The sequence below is a fragment of the Tinamus guttatus genome, unplaced genomic scaffold (assembly GCF_059628265.1).
Source record: "Tinamus guttatus ecotype Peru unplaced genomic scaffold, ASM5962826v1 Tinamus_guttatus_pri_ptg000376l, whole genome shotgun sequence".
NCBI classification, from domain to species: domain Eukaryota; kingdom Metazoa; phylum Chordata; class Aves; order Tinamiformes; family Tinamidae; genus Tinamus; species Tinamus guttatus.
In genome coordinates, this window is record NW_028288910.1 from 238359 (window position 1) to 258505 (window position 20147).

Below are 20147 nucleotides of genomic sequence, written 5' to 3' on the forward strand. Positions count from 1 at the left end.
GTTAAGCACAGATGAAGGTCAATGACAAATGCAAGAATTTAAGTAACAGGAGTGGCAGTGGAAAGGGTATTTATAACTGTGATTACTGCTTTAATAGCTTTGGGGCTCTTTTTCATTATTACTACTCAGCTAAAGCTAAGTTGTGTTTAGTTTGAGCTACTCAGATTAATTTAGCAATAAACAAGTCATGGTTAGTTACAGCTCTGCCTATACAGACCCCTGCTCCTGGTGCATCACTGAGGTTTTTAACCCCACAGTTCAGACATGGCTGCAGGGTTAAAGTCAAAACCTTGGACAGCTGGATCTGCTACAATTCCTGCTCCTTTTAAAGGGCATCAGAGCAAATCTTGAAGGAAAACTCTGAACATTAACAGCACACAACAGACCTGCCTGCTTGAAATCAAGAATGGGCAAAGTCCAAAAGCTAAATGAAAAATAAATAAATAAAAACACTGAAACTAATGGAATTAAGAACAAAGAGCCTGCTAGCAGGGAGCCCCCTTTCCATGTGAAGGATGAACAAGACAAATCAATTTCAATTATTCTGTACATTTTCTCGAGCACAAAGGCAATAAGTTCAAGCTCTCGCTATGGCACCACAGCCCCGTATTCAATAGCACTCTAAAACACCACCTCCAACTACTTGGATCATTAGTATTCCGGTTAGCGTGGAAACCACTACCTTAGATGCACCTGCTAAAAGGTGAATCCACAAGAAACCAGGCTAAGGCAGCTCAGTGGGAAGCCAAACCCACATCACTAGGGCAAACTCAGTGCGGATACACCCAGCATTAAAGCAGCCAGGCCATTTCCAGCCTGCCGCTAGACAGCCCCAGCATCCCCAGAGTGCTCCATGCAGCTCCCTGGCTGGAGGTCCCTGCACACGGAACGGCTGTTTCGGCAGCAGGTGGATGCTTTGAAGTCAGCAAAGTAAAGCCCACTCAGAAGCAACTCAGATGCATGAGCAAACACAGGGTCAGCATCTAATATTGCCTACAATATCATCGTCTTTACTTAAAACCACAAATCGAACAGCCCACTCCCTTCCAAAAGCTAGTTAGCCTTCCTGCCAAGGATCAATTACTCTTTCTTTCACTGGATGTCTGTCAAAAATAACACTAAAATAAAGACTGAGGGTAAAATTGCACTCCTACACACAGGTCAACATGTTATATTATCAACATCTCCCATTTCTCCTAAAGAAAGCATCAGTTTGTACCACTCATTGTAAATTTGTCCAGTATTCTAGAGTTTCACTGTTGCTTCTTGGAAATACCAGTCCCAAGCACATGATATTTATCACTAGCATAGAAAGCAAGTTTGGTGGGGAGCCTCTGTAAATACATGGCTCAGTGGCCTCCTACCAGGGCACAAAACCAATTATTTTTAAAAAAGTTTAACATATTTGAATATTCTCTCATCCTACACAATTGTTACACAGTAAAGGAGAACTCACACAGCTTTCATAGGTCACAGCTGGATATAGAATATTCAACCAGTTTATAAATATCATCTCTATGATTTCCAAATGTCTAGTGCAGTGGCTGTAAACAGAAGTGTAATCTCTGTGTACATTTATTCAGCTTCACTTCCCATTTACACATTATTTCCAAACTATAAGCACACAAGGACTGTTTTAAATAAACTCTTAATAAAAGCAAATTGTATGCCAAACTAGCAATTTCTTCCTCAATCACTTCATCCTAAGGACTTGCACTCAGATCCCTCTTATCCAAAGTTTATCCTATAGGCAAACCTTACAGAAAAGCCTTCCAAACTGAATATGTAACGCACCAAAGATGACAAATACCATTATATCTTAATGAGACTCTGTGGTATTCCAGAGCTCTCTGCTTTCAAGCAACGTTTGTTGTACTTTGGTATCTATATACAGTAACAGCACAAGCTATAGCCAATAGAGCATTTGACTACTTTTCACACAGAGCACAAAGTAAATCCATGTGCATAAACCTTATTAAACTTAAAGGCAAGCAGTTACTGCATCTGTTTGATAGATTTATTATCCAAAACCCTAGCACACTGGAGAGAAAAGGCAGGTATGAATTGAAGCATTACACCATACAAACAGGCTGCTATTAGCTACATTATGGAGACAAGAATGTTGATGAGATGCTCCACTGGGATGTTTAACAAGTGCCAAATCAGGATTGAAGGAGGTGTTTGCACAAGTCAGTGAAGATCATTGGCCTATATCTTTGTTTAATTTCATTTGTACAGCCTGCAGGAAAGCAGAGAGGAAGGAGGTAATAACATGTTTTCCTCCCCCTCCCCTTCTATCACTTGAATTCGTTTCCTGCAGATGTTATTACAAGACTCTGAGCAAGTTGGATTTCCTTTGGCAGTAAGCAGGGACCAAAAGTATCTCCTCCCCAGTAATACTCAGTGCATTTCCAGCCCCCGACATGGCTGGGAATGAGCACAGTCATTAGTCACAGGTCCTCACCAAAGCATCCAAGAAGCTGGGGGGACAAGAACAGGAAGCTTTCATTTAAGAGCACAGATTTGATTTACTGGTAAGGTTAGAGAGCAGCATTATTAAAGTTTATTGTAAAGTTTCAGTTTTCAAGAGTTCTCAAATGACGCACACCACCTCTCCCCACTCAAACTGTTTGACATTTGAGGGTCAGTGATTAAATATTGTAAAACAACTGCCTAAGGAATAAAGAAAACTCAGGTGGTCTTTAGCTAAAGGTCACACTCTGCCATGCTACACATACTTTAAAGCGTTGCTTATGGTAAGTGATCCTTACATTGAGCTTCAGCCTATTCTACATGATTTAATTTCATTCCTCACTGATATTAATAACACTTTTGTCTTCTATGCTTATACTCTTTATTTAATCTCTTTAACAAGACATTTGCCTTGTGTTACCCATTTGGGTGTCCTGACAAGAGAATTTGTGTTCTCATACATATAAACTATGTGAAAATCAGTTTTAAATTATTTGGCTTTAAAGGCTACTTCCATTAAGTTACACTGTATCAAAAACAAGATGTTCATCTCATCTCATTCCCATCTGCTTCAGTACATTTCAGAGAACATTACCGTATTAGAGATTTCTACTGAAAAATAATTATTGCTATTCTAAAATAGCTTAGACTACAGAGTGTTGGTGATAGGAGTTAAGGAATCATCGTGCTGCAGCCTCATGAGAGCTCTGTAACATAAGGGGCACTTTAAAAAGAAATATTATTTTATCCTTGTGTAAAAGTGGGTAATATATTAGGAAATTCAAATCTAACAGGTGTAACAGCTTAGCTATTAACCTCACACTATCCAAAACCAGGTCTCCTCTGCCCAGGAACACCATGGGAAATACCTCATGGAAAAGAAATTTTTAGTAAATGGGAGAACCCAAAGGCAGAGCTCTTAAGGGAGGCATGTGTCCCAAAGCAGGGGCAGCAGTTAAGGATTTTAGGACTATAGCAGACATACTACATACAGACTCACCCAAGGACTTCCATACACAGCTCTTTTCTTCCCAAATACATGATGGAAGAGCTCCATCATTCTAACATATCTTCTAAAATAAGGATATGAAATTCAAGAGGACTAATACATAGGCTCCAGGTGAACTATTTACAACAGTTGCAAGCTCTTATTGAAGGGTGGGAATAGCAATTATTTCATAGTCCCTCTGCAAACAACTTTCAAGATGTGCTGCAAGACAGCAAATTACTGGTTTGCTTTGTCAGCTAGCAGTCAACAAAGCAGTTGTGACTGCTGCCATCCAGCTAGCGCTTTCCACTCTCCCTCCAGTACCTACCTACTATCACACAGACATTAAAGAATAATAGCACCGTCTGCCAGTCACCAAGCACAGAGCTCTCATTCCGCTTCCCCCGCTCCCCCGGGTTCATTTGTTACGAACCACCGGGAAACCAACCCATTTCGCAGAGCTGCGACGTGCACGTCCCGCGCCGAGCCGCGCAGCAGCACCCGGGAAGCCGCGTGGCCGCGGGCAACGGCTCCTAACGGCTCCCAACGGCCGCGCGCAACGGCCGCTGAGGTAACGGCTCCCAACGGCCGCTGAGGTAACGGCTCCCAACGGCCGCTGAGGTAACGGCCCCCAACGGCCGCTGAGGTAACGGCCCCCAACGGCCGCTGAGGTAACGGCCCCCAACGGCCGCTGAGGTAACGGCCCCCAACGGCCGCTGAGGTAACGGCCACGCCCTCACACGGCAGCCCCGGGGAGCGACACTGCTGAACTGACATAGGGCTAGCACAGTGCCTATATATATATATATATAGACTATCTCTAATTATCCAATCTAGCAATTTGCCTCGGAAAAAGAAAATCTATCAATTAATTGCAGGTGCAGGTAACTGTATTCAGGTGTGTTGAAGTAGCTGATGAGCCGCACAAATCACCAAGATTTGCAAGTGCTGTGGGCTTTAGGCACAGCTTCTCTGCATCCTAATTTTGTGTGTTGGGAGAAGCTTTGAAAATGCGGAGTTTCAGTTTTAAGTTTTAATAGAGGTCTCGTGTGTAAAAGCGAAGTTGGAGTCATCCGTATCCCCACACAGATGCACACACTTAAGACTCTGAACTCTAATGTTTGGGGAATATAATAATATATATATATTATGTGCTATGTTCAAGTACTCATCCTTCTTAGCACTAACTGTAGGATAAATATAAGCGGTGGCAAAGCAAAGCTTAATTTGGAATAAAAACACAAATACCATCTTCAGGGTTTCAGTCATCATTTATGGATCTACGCACAATTTCCCCTCAATACTTGGCTTCTTACTGCTCTTGCCTGCTTTTTTCAACCATATACTCATCTTTAGTATCTATATGCCAAGTAAATTGGGAGATGGTTAAAACTTGGTGTTATATGTGATGTGGTTTAATATATGGCTCCCAATCAGTAAGGCTGAGGGTAAGTGTGAGAGGCTGGTAGGAAAAGCATATAGAAAAGACGAGTAGCAGGAAAAATATCAGCCCTATATGTCTATAGCAGCCCTAAAATATACCCAGATGGATCAGGCCCGCATTGCTCATTGACCCAAATCTTGCCTTTCACGCATTTTGGGGGACAAAACCCCTAAACCGACCTCACCATAACCCACCATAAATGACAAATGACCCTGGCCCTGCCTGCACATGCATTAAAACCACGAGCCCAGCAACCTCTCTAGTCCCATCAGAATAAGAGCTAGTAGCAAAGGGGGTGCAGAACAAGGGCGACTTTGCTGGAGAAATCAGCGTGATATGGCAAATCATTTTTCTGCTACAGAAAACTTGTGGAAAAGATGGGTAAATACAGCAGTAGCCACTGTAGCTCATCAGCTCACATAGAGAGCTGATTATACAGCCAGGATATAGCACAAAAGTGCTGCTCTGCACCTCCCTAGCCATGCCAAGGTCAGAAGGGAAGGTGGGTCCTACATGGTAGGAGTCTTCTTGATGTTTCAGGGAGCTTTCTAGCCAAACAAGGATTTCCTCGAATTTGCTGCTTCTTTTGTAGCACCACATTGCCATCTGCCGGCCCTCCTTCCCATGCCTGCCCTCGCTCAGATCTGCCTGAAATGCAGCGGTGCAGGTAGCTCATACTAAACAAAGCTCTTCAAAACGCAAATAGGTCTGTTCCTCTAGGTTTTGTACCGTAGCAGTTCGGTTACTCGAGAAGAAATCACGCTTCTTCAACTAATAATGTATGTTTGGGTGATAAAAACAGGCAACAGTGTTTTTTTAATCAGTTTCTGAAGTGACACAGAAAACTGCTTGCGACAGATTTAATCTCCTGCTTAAACAGTGGCTTTAGGCCTAAAGTTGCACCCAGCTCAGCAAGGCTGAGGCCTGTGTTTCAGTTACAGTGGGATTATGAAAGTCTTCTTTCAGAAAGCAACCCAGAAATGAGCAAACAAACGCACCAAAGGAGCCTCAGCATCTTGTGTCCAGCCTAGTAAACTCAGCTCATTCCAGTTCTATACTGAAGATCAGTGCAATTACCTGATTTGTCTAGTGATAGCGGATTTGCATACAGGCCAGAGATAAACAGTCATTGAAATATTTGTGGCAAGATGTTCTTTATGCTGTCGTCCTTCATGAAACTTCTGAGCACAGCATCTGGAGCACATTTTCTTAAACTCAGGTATTATATTTGTCCTTCTGATAGTGAGAAAAGCCAGGAAACAGGAGCTTCTGCATTCCTCTTCCTTCCACCACCACCTTGTCTTCCTATTCACCTCTGCAAGCAACTTCCAAAAAACAGGAGAGCCCCACTTTGCAATTAGGGAAAAAAGGAGACTCCCAAAGATGAGCTGCAACTCCCCTTTGGCCTGCCAGTCCATCATGAAAACTTGTAAAAGCTTTTAGTTTAGCAATGTTGCAGTTTCCTTTGCTCATAAAATAGGAGTGTTTGAGCAGGTTAGTAACACTCCTTCAGTACAAAAAAAAAACCAAAAACACCCTCACACTAAAACGATAGCTAAGAAATAGCATCAGCCTGAATAAAGAGAAAGCAAAAACGCACAGGAAAGGGTGAGCATCACTCATTAACTTCCACAAGAAGTAACAGAACAAAGAAAAAAATCAGGCAAAAAATAAAGAAACCGATAAAGAAAAGCAAACACCGACTGCAACATAGGAGACCAAGACGTGAGGCTCTTTGTTATTGACCAGTCCAAATTTCATGCATACAATATATACATTGAGCCTTTTTCCAGCTTGCAGTGCAAGCTAAGAGGAAGCAAACAGATGGACAATGACTTATCTAGGGAGAGACTTGGACCAGCAACTTAGAAATTCAAATTTATACAGAAAAATCGAGTTAATCATCCAAATAAATAGATATGCCCTGGGGAAAAAAATCTGGATTGCAGCTGAACTAAAAGCCAAAAAACTAAGAAAGAGTATGAGTCTGCAGAGGCAGAAAGTGCTCTAAAGTAGACAAAAAAAGAAGGCAAGGCAATAGACAGCAGCCATATGCAACTCACTGCTAAACAAACAATTTTTGTGTGCCTGCTTTTATAACAGAAAAGGAGATGAAAATGGAGATGGGGCATCCGCCTGGGATCCCATGCATGAAAAACCTGGCGTTTGCCAGCAGCGTGAGACTCTGCGTGGGCATCGCGTGGGGCACGTGCACCTTCTGGCTGAGAAGTCAGAATGAATCTTCAACAAACGCGCCTGGAAGGCTTTGCTCCACCCAGGAGAGGGTGGATAGCTAGCTTTATATTTGTAGATAAATACGACACATCCAGAAAAATCTTGAAGTTATGGATTTGTAAGACTAAAATTATTAGGGAAAAAAAAGTGAATCTCGCATACAAAGAATAGTTTTCTAGGGGAGATGACTCCAGATAATATTCCAGAAGAAGCAATCTTGCCAAGGCAGAGGGTGGTTTGGGTGGTCTAATCATCTCTCATGTCGGTGCTGTGTCACTGCCTTCAGTTTGCATTACAGGTGACACGTCCTGCACGCGCCTGCAGATGCCTCCTGCACCTGCCCGAGGACTGTGCGCCAGAGCCACCGAGGCAAAGAGCAGTAAGTCAAAGGCTATCGTTGCATTCAGCGAGAGGACACCGAGATCCAAGTCCTGGGTGATATTGTCAGTATTTACCCTTTGCAGAAGGGAAAAAATGGCCTCGTGAGTGTTAAGCATTCTCCCCAGGAGCACATCAGACACCTGGATTATACCTGGCAGTGAAAGACAGTTTCACTAGTCCCTGCCCTGTTCCCATCTACTCGGTAAATTAACCAGGATGAGCTACTTATTACTCTGGCTGCTATTTCCCACTTCTCCATGCAATAATACTGTTGAGAACAGTAAACAGGATTTACCTGCAAAACAAAACCTAAAAATCCACATCAGTATATTTGGAATGTAGGAGAAAAGTGAGATTTAAAGATTTTTTGTTGTTGTTGTTTGGCTACTTACAGATGACATTTAAGTTGATTTTTATAGTTCATTATTTTGATAAAACTGTCATCAATATTCATTTTTTCAAAGCAAATGTTGGTCAAAATGTGTACACTTTTAAAAATACCAACCATATCCTGCTTTGACCAGACTGGAGCTCAACCTTCCTCTATCAGTAAAAATTCTCGCTTTTCATTCGGAGCCTCCCTGGGACCCCCCTGCGTTTTCCACTGCCCCCCTGTACCAGTAGGTGCCCGGATGCTGTCGGTGCCTCCCCACGTCGCATGTACACTGAGATTGTTGGGCACTGCCCAGTGCTGACACCTGTTACAAAGTGTGCAGCTTGCCTTTCAGGAGCTCATTTTTCTTCTTTGGATGAGGACTGGCAAGAAGCCCCCGGCAGCCTCAGAAAAGCTGCCCGTGGCATTTGGTGCCTTGTTAGGAAACGATGGTCCTGGCTCTTTGGGTTGCTGTGCTGCACCGGGGCTTGCTGCTCGCTCGCTCTGGGGCCTTCAGAGGCAAAGCTTCTGCAGCAGCGTGAGATGTTGGCTGTCTCGGAGAGCTGCTAGCTAAGCTGAATTAACTGCAAAGTTACCCCTGTTAGCACATTAACTTCTGCAAATTTTTTAAAGGAATAGGTATCCTGAGAGACTTTAGCAGCCGGTGACATCTCTTAGCTTAGTGACAGCAGTCAGAGCTGAATCACAGCAGTCTAAAGCTCTGCTTTGCTTATAGTCATCATCAGGTGATCACTGAGACACGTGTCCACCTTTCAGTCACAGTGAGCAGCCTGCAGAGCGCAGGAAAACAGAAAGCTCCAGATAAAGCTGTGTCAGCCTTGGCGAAGCTGTTGAGGAATTAATAGTTCCTCATTCTTCCCCTCAAGCCATCGTTACAGGCAGAAGTTAAGTAACGTATGCATCAAGTCCTTTTTCCCCATTTATTATCCAAGAGAAGCAGAACTAATTAAATATCAGCCTCAAACAGCCAATTCTTTCAGCATGAGAGAGATTGTGAAAAATCACATTCTCCCATTAACTTCCCAGGCAGTACCAGAAGAGCTAAGTTAGAAACCCACCAGCCTGAAGACATTTTCTCCTCCAATTTACATTTTAATGGGAGAGCAGAGGACTTATTGCTAAGTGCCAGGAGCTGATAGAGCTGTGCAGATTCGAAGGGTCTAACTAATAAATGCACTGACCCATATTTTTCACATTTTATGGGACAGTGGGGAAAACTGCTGAAAGAGCTCATTTGCAGCTATGTTAATTACACCTTCTGTGGGAAGGCAGAGGAACATGCCACAAAGCACTGACTTGCAGCTGCATTTGCAGGACAGTTTAATCTACTGTTTAGTGCAGATAATTGCATGCCAGAAGGATCTCCAGTTCCTGTGACAGCTGGAGCACTGGGCCTTGCGATGGCTGTGGTCAAACCTTGACTTTTCCGGGCCACCCAGGCCACTTACAGAAGCTATCAAAGCACTAGACCTTTACTGGGCAGAAACTGCCGTATCCATATTGAGCTCTCCTAGTAATTAGGTTTCCCCAAGTAAGTGTTACCAGATATAGAGGAGCTCATAAAAGTTTGTCTGTGGCCTTCATGTCCTCTGATCGGGTGCAGACCTCGATTGCAACTATTGGGAAGGTGTCTTTCCTTCTTCCTCACAGCGGGGAAACAAGCAGAGCTGGAGAGAGCCCCGTGCTGCCATGTAGCTCTATTCCCATCCCGCCTTCCAACGCGGAGCAGCGGAGGAAGCGGAGAGCGTCGCTTTGGTGGCCACCTCCGAGCCCTTCCGCCCACGTCCCGTGGCACAGGAGCGAGGCTGAGCAAGACACTCATACATGCTAAATAGGTAGGAAATGAGCTATGGAGCTGACAAGTAAACTGCTCAAAATGAAGATGCTGCTTCGGCACACAGAAGGAGAGCCAGCGAGAGGAGAGTCAGGAGGGTCCTCCCTTTGGTGGAGCATGTATGGCTCTACCAAGGAGCACCAAAAAGCTCCCACAGCCCAAGGGAGGAATCTTCAAGACACCCTTTGCAAATGCTCACTGTTCCTCAGGGTTTTTATCAGAACTGTGCACAGCAGCATGAGACATGAGACATGCAGCAATTGCCACTATCAGTGTGTATCATTTAATGCATCTCTCTGCTTCACTTTTTCCCTCCTCTTTCTCAATACAAATGAAGGGCTAGGGTCTCGATCTGTGCAAAAATGTACATTATACAGAGAAGTGGGTGATGCTGGTGTGAAGAGAAAGAAACAAAATGTGTATCTTTCAACAGGCTACCTCCTGCCTTTACTATTTATTATTCTTTTCCTTGGCAAGAAGAATAGGAAAAAAAAAAGAAGTTGTATTACCTCACACTGATAGGTTTTCTTCCTATTATCACTGAATTTTAGAAAAGACTACATGAATCCCATTAAAAACTTTACAATGTGTTATTTAATTCAATACCATAACTGTAACCAGCGTGTTAGAAACCAGCTGTGCAAGAGCCATGGGCTGTCGTGTCCTGTATTTACGTGAGAGCGTTCGGTTCAGAGGCAGCGAGTAAAAGCTTCCAGGCATCCCGCCTCGTCCCGCAGCTTCATTGCAAGGCAGGCAGCATGTACCAAGCTCCAAGGGAAGCCCACGAGCTCGAGCACACACAGATTTGAGACTTTTATTTTCATGTTATTTTATTTTTATTTTTTGATAACTTAATGAGAGGAACAAAAGAATTCCTCTGCAGTATCTGGCACTGTCATTGCTGAATCCTGAGTAAACAGCCCAGAACAGTCAAGACTAGACAAATTTTAGTAGTGATGTTTTTAGGGACTGTGATCTATATGCTACAGAGACAGTGAAAACTTTAAGAAAAGTATTGTCAGGTTAATCAGAATTTTCCTTTGATTTTGATATCAGAAACTTATTAAAAACTCAAAAAAGCAGCTTGAATGTGTTAGTCACCTTTAACCACTTTAAAGGCACACGGCGTATCAGGAATAAGATTCCATGTGGGCCTGGGCAGGGGGAGGATGGATCAAGCCAATTCATAGTGGAATTGACTTTATAAAAGTGAAAGCCATCAAATAAATTAAATTTCAGAATGATACTGTGATTTATTGCATCTAGTATAGAAGTTTTTCTCATCAGCACTGGAAATGGGGCTGTCTTTTAAAAAGGCACCATCTAGATAAGCGTGAGATTGCTTAATGTCAAACTTCAAGTTTCCACTCTTGTTTACAAGAATTTTAATACTGAATCTGTAATTGTGAAATACTTGGGGTTTTGTATCTTCCTATTCTCAATATCTCGTTGACTTTCAACTTATTTTCTATTACTCTGAATGTCTTTACTCAGTAAACAAAGTATTTTGAAACTTATAACAATACATAACAATTTTATAACAATTTTATCCAGCCAAAGTTGTTCTCTGGGGTCATAACTGCATTGAATCTAAGTTCTTGCAATTTGTATTTAAAAAGCTATTCTCCATAACCCCAGTCTTATGCCTTTAAAACCAATTTACTGGTGGGTCTCTGCTATGCAGCTGGATAACAGGAGAAGAAGGGCAAGGGTCAAAATGAAAAAAAATAACAATTTAGTTTTCATAAAGAAGTGATTATATTATTCTAGCATTTTATTGACTCGTTAAAATGAAATAAATGCTAAAATTATGAGGCTCATAGGCAGATACTTTTATTGACTAGGCTGGTGCCCTTTCAACACCAAACTGCTGAACACCCATGGCAGACGATCGTATTAAACTCGCTGCATATTTATGAAGACCCTCTAGCTTAATAAATTGCTGTGGGGCAATGAGACTTTATGTAGATCACTAGAAATGTCAGCAGAGTGTTACACAGGCCCCGTAAAATAAAGTATTACTCATCTGAGTCACCCAACCCAAGTAAAACCTGGTATTTGGTTTATGAGTTTTCCCTCAAAGAAAGCTTTGCGATTATCCCTGAAGTAAAAATAAGGGTCAACTTCCACCCCTTCCCTTTGGGCATTTGACATTGCTTCGTAACATTGTGATCTCTGCACCTACTTATAAATAGATCAGCTTTGTCTTTAATTAAAACAGTATTTCTCTAGGTAAAAAAAAAGGAAATTGATTTCTTTGAATGACAAGAATAAAATCGTCTCAATTTTTTATTATTATTTATTTTTAAATTTCATATGAAAAGTATTAATCTTCTCTGTTACTTGAAACATTAATTGGAAAAATAAGCATGATTCGTTTAGAGCTCATTCATGCAGATTTTGGTATTTCTAGAGTTTCCCTGCTTTCCATGATTCATCTACTTTTGTGGTTTGTGTTTGAAGTAAAAGTCCGAATTCTCTAAGGAATGGTAAGCATTAAAGCAAATAATTATATAAAAAATGGTGTCTTTGTAAACCCAAAATAAGCATAATGCAGCCCTTGCATTTAGCCTGTAATCTTCTTCATTCATATCTATTAGTTTTATGTCATTGTTCAGAAATTGCTATAAATCACGGCGTATTACGAACAACTAAATATAGTTGCTTTATTACGCAAGAAAGATGTAGCAGTTTGACTTGAAGGAGACTTTGATTTCCAGGCACAAAAAAAGCACTAAAATGCCCATGTTCAGAGCGAGCGCGAGTGCCACAGAGGGACGTCGACGTTCCCGGAGCCGGGCAGAGGCCCCACGGCCGGAGCAGAGGGAGGCATCCCCGGCGGCCCCTCCATCCATCCTGCCATGCCGAACGCACCTTGGGAATCGCCATCTCTTCCGAGGACATTGCAGCTTTCCCAGGAGGTTTCCAAGCCAACTTGCTCTCTGCAGGTCGTCCCGCCGAGCCCAAGGGCTAAGTGGCGCTGAGCGGCGCTTCCCGTGGCGGCGCCGCGGAGATGCGCACGGCAGAGCTGCTTCCTGCCTGCTGAGGAGGGTTCCCCTGTGCTCCCCGCTGCTCTCGGGCTCCCCGGCCTCCTTTTTCCAGGCAGCTCTAGCAGGACACGACTGCAACGTGCAGAACCCCGGCGGGGCTCCCGTGCTCCTGGCGCGCAGCGGGGCCCAGCCCGGCACGGCGGCCGGGCGCCCCTCGGTGCCGGCGTTCCCGCTTCTCCTGGCTCTGCGCTTCGAGGGAGACCCAACCGCAGACCTAAACAGGGTGGTCTGAGACTTGCAAAACCCCAAGAAGAAGCTGCTGAGAAGAATTAGCCCAAAGCAGGCCAGTTTGGATTCTGTCCACCTTTATCTGATGGAAATGAGAGATCTGAGGTTTCACCCCAACACGATGAGCTATAAAAGAACAAAGTCTGCACGGCCTGTCTGCAAGTGGATTTTCGCCCGAATTGCTTTTCCACCTCAGACAGAAAGTTCGTGCTCTAAAAGGATTCGTTTTTTGATTAGTATAAAATCAAGGGCAACTCCAAGGGAAAAAAAATATTATGCAAGGAGTGATTCATGTTTACCCCCAGACTGACTTTGCACCATTTAAGATACACATCTAAATTCAGGTGCCCTTGGAGAAGACCATAGTTCTTGTTAAACCAGACCCTATAGTACTCTGCAACAGTGAATGCATTTCATTTTGAAATTCAATCATTGCGTTGTGCAGTATTGTGCCACTCTGAGCCAGCCTTGAGCAATATTTGTGAGGCTCTTGCCCGCAAGGTGCCACTTTGCAGAGGGGCACATAAAGCCGTGACAGGGCTCGTGCTCAGGTAAGTGATGACAGCTCCATCACGAAAGCAGCACCAGCCTACGCCCCGCTTGATGAATATCCCCTATTAAGAAGCACCACGTTTTACAAACACACTAGGTAACTGAAAGCGATCACACCATAATCCATTTTAATTCGCATTAAAAGGGTTTTTTTTTTCTTTCAAGAGAGAATTCTCCCACAAATGAAGTTGTAAGTAACGTTATAGCTATGAAAAACCACGACAAAGCTCAGCCAAGCTGCCTCGAGTGGGATGGCCGCGCTGGGCTCCCAAATCCACTGGGGTAGCGGAGCCCGGGTGGCTTTGGTGGCACTGGGTGCTGCCACCTGGCACCTCCAGCCGTGTGGCCCTGCTTGACCCAGGTTTCGGAGAGCCGACTGGCCTCTAAGCGGGACCCGGAGGAGGTGCAGGCATTTGTTTGCCTTGAGATTTTTGATTAATTTGGGGCAATTTATGAACCCAGTTGTAGCCTCACCTGATTAAAGGTACTTGGAGCAACAAGCAACACATGGTTTGACTAAGATACTGAAGTAGAAAAATCAATATTGTGGAGAAGCGCTATTTCTCAGACATTATTAGATCAAGATAACGCCTCCTCTGCGAAGGAGCATTCCATATTTTTCTAAATGACTGACCCCTTGCAGTGCTTAACACAGGCGGAACTTGCAAGATGCTTGTTTAACATATTTTAATTAAATCCAAAGTAAAACCAGAGTGTGCTCAAAAGAAATCCTGAGTGCACATGAATGCCCTTGGAAGCGGTACTAAAAGTACCACTGACAAGGCTATTGCCCCTCAGATACTTGAGCACGTGAAGGAGCCTCCTGTTATCTCAGCAGCCTGTCCTGCTCGCTCCTCTCCCTCCCAGAACGGGATTGGCGCAGAAATCCATCACAGCAGCATTGAGCTAATGACAAGAAACGTCCTTTGGCAGGCGGCAGCCACAGCCCCGCGTGCCCATTGCGGGGGTCACGGATCGCGGAGCAGCATCCGAGCGACCCGCGGCCTCCCCGGCTCCGCCGGCCCCGGCTCTCGGTGCAGCAGGAACCGCGCCAGCTGCTCCGGGTAATCTGCTCCCAGAGCCCCTCTGCGGGATTCCAGCATCCAAAGACTCTTATCCTGGCGCTCTCTTCCACGAGTATATTATACCCAGAGACTTTTGTAAGGAAGCAGCAGCTTTTTTTGCCTCCAATTAAAACCTTTCGGAGCCAGCCCAGACAATAGTTCATTTACAAGTGAATCCTGCTCCCTTCCCGGCTGCACAGTGTTACCAGCTCCTCTTTTCCACAGAGGGCCAAGCAATTTTTGGAGAGGATTAGATCCGAGCAGATTCTTGAGAGACCCCAGATTTTGTGCATTGCCTTCTTAAGAACATCCACGGGAATTATTTATTCTAAAAGTACGAAAAACTTCAGCAGGAGAACTGGAAATTGCTAGTCAGATGTCCATATACCACCATCTGTTACCGGGACCATATGTGAAGCAGTGTGAAGGCACAACAAAAGAATTAAGCGTGTTGTGACAGCAGGAATCTAAAATTATTATTATAATTTGTTGTTTTTCCTCAATATTTAACAGCTGCCAGAGAAGTCATAAACTGAAATCTACATCTTTTATCTGCTTGGTATATCTGAATTTGGGCCGCAAAGCAGTTAACTCAGATTGGCACTGAATTAACTACCAACCACTGGACAAAGCCAGGACATTTTTTATTTTTTATTGCTGAGATTGAAACAGGGCGATGAAGCTGATGAGTTGAAAGACCCTTTACATTTACTGACAGAAAGGGTCAGTTTTTCAAAATCGGCTTTTTTTTATCTTCAAATTTTACAGAAGTTCTCTTGTGTTAATTTTCTCTTCCTCTCTCTCTCTATGTATATATAAGCACATACAAAAATACTAGACACTCCTGGGTATTAAGGACATGATTTCTGGTGGTATTTGGCTTGGTGTAAGACATGGGAGGCACAAGGGCAGTTTAAGCACAAAACCTGAGAGCAGTTGAATACGAGCCCGGTTCACAGGGGCCGTGTTAGGGCTGCCCATTCACCAAATAAGCAGCAGAGCAGCTCAGGCGCAGCCCGCCAGCCTTGGTTGGAGGCCCTACTTGTATTTCACAAGATTCTGCTCCATTTTGGTAAAACAGCTTTTTGGGAACACGCCTCAGCAGGCACAGAGCCCCGGACTCGCCTGGGTGCCGAAGGCTCCTCTCGAGCTGCTTTTCCTCTGCCACCATCAAGGGCGACTCCAGCAGCTGCAACAGTGCCATGAGCAGCTCAGAAACGGGGGCCTGTGGTGCCCAGTGGGGCAGGTTATGGATCTCTTCCAGTTACTTCTGAAAGTTTCAAATATATTTTAATTTCCCAAGGACAAAAACAACTTGGTCAATAAATGGATTTTTTTAAGTTGGTCAGTTTTAATCCTTGTCTTAGACAAACTTTCATGTAACGCATGACCAAGTCTAAAGTACGATGTAATTCTGATTCAGCGATAAAACCTTCCGAATCTTTTCATGTGATTGGAAGGAACCTACTGCTCGTGTGTGTTGCAACAAGCTCTATAAATCAAGCCCTAGAGCCCTGACCGTGACTTTCCAGTGGCCACCAGGATGGATTGCCATAGGAATTTTGACCATGCAAGGATCGCAGGATCCTTGGTTAAAATTTTGTCAGGATAATGAATTTCCCTATGCGATTTGAACAGGTTGGTTACAAACCTTACGTCTGTGATGTGAAATCTCTTGAGGCTCATTTGCACAGTAGATTGGTATCTTAGATATCATCCATCTACTCAGAAGGACTGTTAGTTAAAATCAGGGCTGCTAATTAAATTAATATTAAGCGACTTCTCACAAACAGAGCATTTTTGTTAAAAGACCGGGAAACCTCACCACTAAGTGGGTACAAAACCCTCCCTAACTGGCACTTCACCTCTAATACTCGATGGCGGAGGGAAATCCGCGTCCCTTCGTAGCAGGGCTCCCCTCCCAACCTACAGCGGCGCCTCGGGGCCGTCATCGGGGTACAGGAGGAAGCCCGTGAAGACGCTGTCGTCCTCGGCGCTGGCGTAGAGGCCGTTCCAGTCCCGCGCCACCTCCAGCCACACCTGGTCGCCCGCGCCGAGGCGCAGCACCGTCAGGAAGGAGGCCTGGTCGATCTCCTGCCCGTGCAGCGTCTCGCGGGCGCGGGCCACGCGCCGGCTCCGTGCCACGAGGCTCACGCGGGCCGGCCGCCCCCGCACCGTGAGGTGGAAGGCGAAGACGTAGGCGCCGGGCACGCTGCAGTTGAACTTGCCGGTGGCCGGGTTGTAATCGTCCTGCTCGTTGTAGAGCACCTTGTCGAAGCGCACGGGGGCGTTGGGCGGCGGGAAGGGCTTGGACAGGGCGGCGCTGAAGGCCGAGCGCAGCAGCTTCGCGCTGTCGCCCCTCGTGCCCTTCGCCCCCCGCGAGCCCTTCTTGCCGGGAGCCCCCCGGCCCCCGCGGCTGCCAGCGTCGCCCTTGGGCCCCGAGGGGCCCATCAGGCCGGCAGGCCCCAGGTCCCCCTTTTCCCCCTTACTCCCCTGCTCGCCCTTTTCTCCCTGTTTGCCATCCGACCCGTGGATTCCCTCCACCCCCGTCTCTCCCTTGCTGCCTTTCTCTCCCTTCGCGCCCCCGTCTCCCCTCTCGCCCTTCTCCCCTCTCCCTCCCGGCTCCCCGCAATACCCCTTCTCCCCGCTGTCTCCCTTCTCCCCCTTGTTGCCGCGTTCTCCATCCAGCCCCGGCGCCCCGGGATCCCCCTGATCTCCCTTGGCTCCTTTGGTGCCGTTCTCACAAGCGTCCCCTTTGCTGCCCTTCTGGCCCTTCAGCCCAGGGAGGCCGTAGCTGCCCTTGTTGCCTTTGGCTCCAGCTTCGCCTAGGAGAAGGGCAAACAGAAAAGGCAAGCTGGTAGGGAGGGAAAAACAAAAACCAAAAAACAAGAGGGGATTAAAACCCCCAGAACGGAGGGTGCTGCTAGCTCTGGATTGCTTTGGAGGTGGAGGGCATCACCAGCACCAAAACACATGGGCAAAGGGCAGCATCCCTCGCCTTTCCAGCTGCTCGTGGCACGTACCTTGTCCTCCAGGTTTGCCTGGATAACCTGGGGTGCCGTTTGCTCCGCGTTCGCCTGGGTCCCCTTTGCCACCTAGGACACATTAGCATTAGCGTGCTGTTAGGGACAGGATCTGCAGCACGGCAGTCACTGCACGCGCTGTGACTAGTACCGTTTTCGTGCGTCTCTACACGTTTGAGCGCTGTTATTCTCCAAGCAGTTCCTTCAGAGACCTTGGCACAAGCACCACCCCAGAGCGAGCTGGGGTCAGCCCAGGGAGGGATTTCTGACCCTAAGTGCTGGCTGGGAGGGAGATTGATGCTGCTCAACGGCAGGACGGAGAAGCCGACAGCTCCGCGCTTGCCATGCACAGATTGCCAAAAATCAGCACCAAAGTGACACCAAAGCCCAAGGGCTCACACCAGTACCACTGGAAGAGGTGCAGCACGTGGCACTGTTACTTGGGTCTTGGTTTGGTGCCTCTCCGTGACCAGGGACAACGTGGCAGCAGTGTGAGAGGCGGCTGGGGCTGCTCTGAGCTCCAGAGCAGCAATCCCTACATAACTGCTAATGGCTGATGCTTGCTCTCCAGCTCAGCTGCAACCATTCCGGCTCCTCCATCTGTGTGTAGCTCCCACAATATTTTTTTCTACTTTTTCTGATCCAAAGCAAATTTTGAAGTCAGTTTAAAAATTCCTGTTCAGAGCAAGGAGCTTTGGATGGGATCTTTGTGAACAGCCATCCACGCGCTGCCTGAACATCCTCTGCCAGCATCCCAGTTACTTCCACTCTCTTAATGCCGGCCAAATACTGCAAGGTGTCAGTTCACATCAGCAGATTTGGTTTCCTTTGTGAAATAATTTAACCCGTAACTTTGCCATTACGAGGCCTGTTTTCAAAGTCAGCGCTCAGCCTGCTTTACCTCTTTCTCCTTTACCACCTTTTGGACCCTGAGGTCCTGGCGTTCCTGGCGGACCTCGAAGACCAGCGTCTCCCTTCTCTCCTTTGGGACCTGGGATCACATAACCAAAATCATCTTAGCAACTCGAAGGATTAACTTTTTAGAGAAAATTCTTAGCAATACCGAAGCAAAGTGGCACCGAGCTGCCTGCAGGGCAGACTGTGTTTCGGTTTCCCTAGTTCTATTCAATGGGGTATCCCACAACGGAGGCAAAGCAAGCAGGAGGCCGAAGGGCGCTGGGGGGGACCCGCTGCCCAGCCAAACCGAGGCCAAGGGGGCCCACAAACCCCCCAGCAGGCAGCTAATGCCTCAACTTCTACCTTTCAGCTCCTGCAATCCCCAAGCCTTGTAATTTTGCATTTAGCTGTTGGCTCTTCTTAAGGGTTTTTTAAAACTACCTTCCAGCTGCCTCAGAGCCCCAGGAGCTCCCACATTCACACACATCAGAACTAATCTGTCCCAAACATCCGAATGCCCCTGAGGAGCTCCTGTCGCTTTGTAATTTCTGCAAATGCACACGCGGAGCCTGGCGGAAGGCTCCGTGCTGCGTAAGGAATGGTTTGAAAGGCAAGCAAGCTGCCTTCCGTTTGTGTAGTGGGAACGTGGAGACTCCCGGGGCGCAGCCCGGAGCAGGGCACGGCAGTTTGGGAGGCCACAACCCCAGCCAGTTGACATGGAAACTCTTCCCGGAGCGCCCAGGAGGCCTGGGAGCGCCGCAGCTCCTGCTAAGCTGGGACTTCTCCAGAGCGGAGGCTGCTGCTCTGCCCTGGGCGCCGCACGGCCCCGGCCCTACCTGGCGGGCCGGGCTCTCCGCGCTCCCCGGGGCGGCCCGGCACGGGCGGGCAGCAGTCGCAGCAGTTGAAGAAGAAATCGGCCGCGTCGAGCGTGTAGTTTTCCAGGGGCGGTGACGTGGTGGCAGCGCCCAGGGTGACCCCCTTGGCCCTGCCCGGGGCCTCCAGAACGGGGCCCTTCCCCGCGACGGGGGCGGCCGAGGCGGCCCAGGCCCCGGCGCCCGCCGCTTGCGGCACCTTCGTCTTGGTGTCCTCGAGCCCCGGCGTCACCTTGGCCTCCGCGCGCGTGGCCGCGGCCACCAGCAGGAGCAGCGCGGCCACGGGCCCCGGCGGCCTCCGCATGTCGGCAGCCCTGCGGGAGGGAGGACACGGCCGGTGTCAGCGCGGGGCCCGCGGGCTCCCCGTAGGGCTGCGCTCGCTCGCTCTGTTCTCGCGCTTCTCGTTTCTGTAGGTCACTTTATTTTGCAAGCTGACACACAAACGGAAAAGTCCAAAAGCCTTCGGCCTTAGCCTGCTTTTTGCCACTTGGCCTGCTGTCCTTTCAGCATGAGAAGCACGGCCCCTTCCCAAGGAGGAGAACAAGCCTGGGCCTCTTGCGTGATCCGCGACAGCCCCGGCATCGGCTCAGCCATTCACGGAGCAAGCGCCCCGCAGCCTTCGTCTGCCAGGGCAATCGGGAGCAAAGTACTCCAAAATTCCCAACATAAATGCTTGAGCGCCAATGCATTTCCTGCACTTGCATACCCTTGTA

At 46.9% G+C, this 20147-nt stretch overlaps 1 protein-coding gene across 1 annotated transcript; it reads right to left on the minus strand.

The window, feature by feature from the left end:
• Positions 1 to 16568: 16568 nt before the first annotated feature.
• OTOL1 (otolin 1) lies at positions 16569 to 19738 on the minus strand. The gene is made up of 4 exons (XM_088530439.1): positions 19399 to 19738; positions 18567 to 18656; positions 17666 to 17737; positions 16569 to 17467 (listed from the first exon to the last, which is right to left on the minus strand). Exons 1-4 carry the CDS (start codon positions 19736 to 19738, stop codon positions 16569 to 16571), a joined length of 1401 nt encoding a protein of 466 aa, XP_088386565.1.
• Positions 19739 to 20147: the final 409 nt, after the last annotated feature.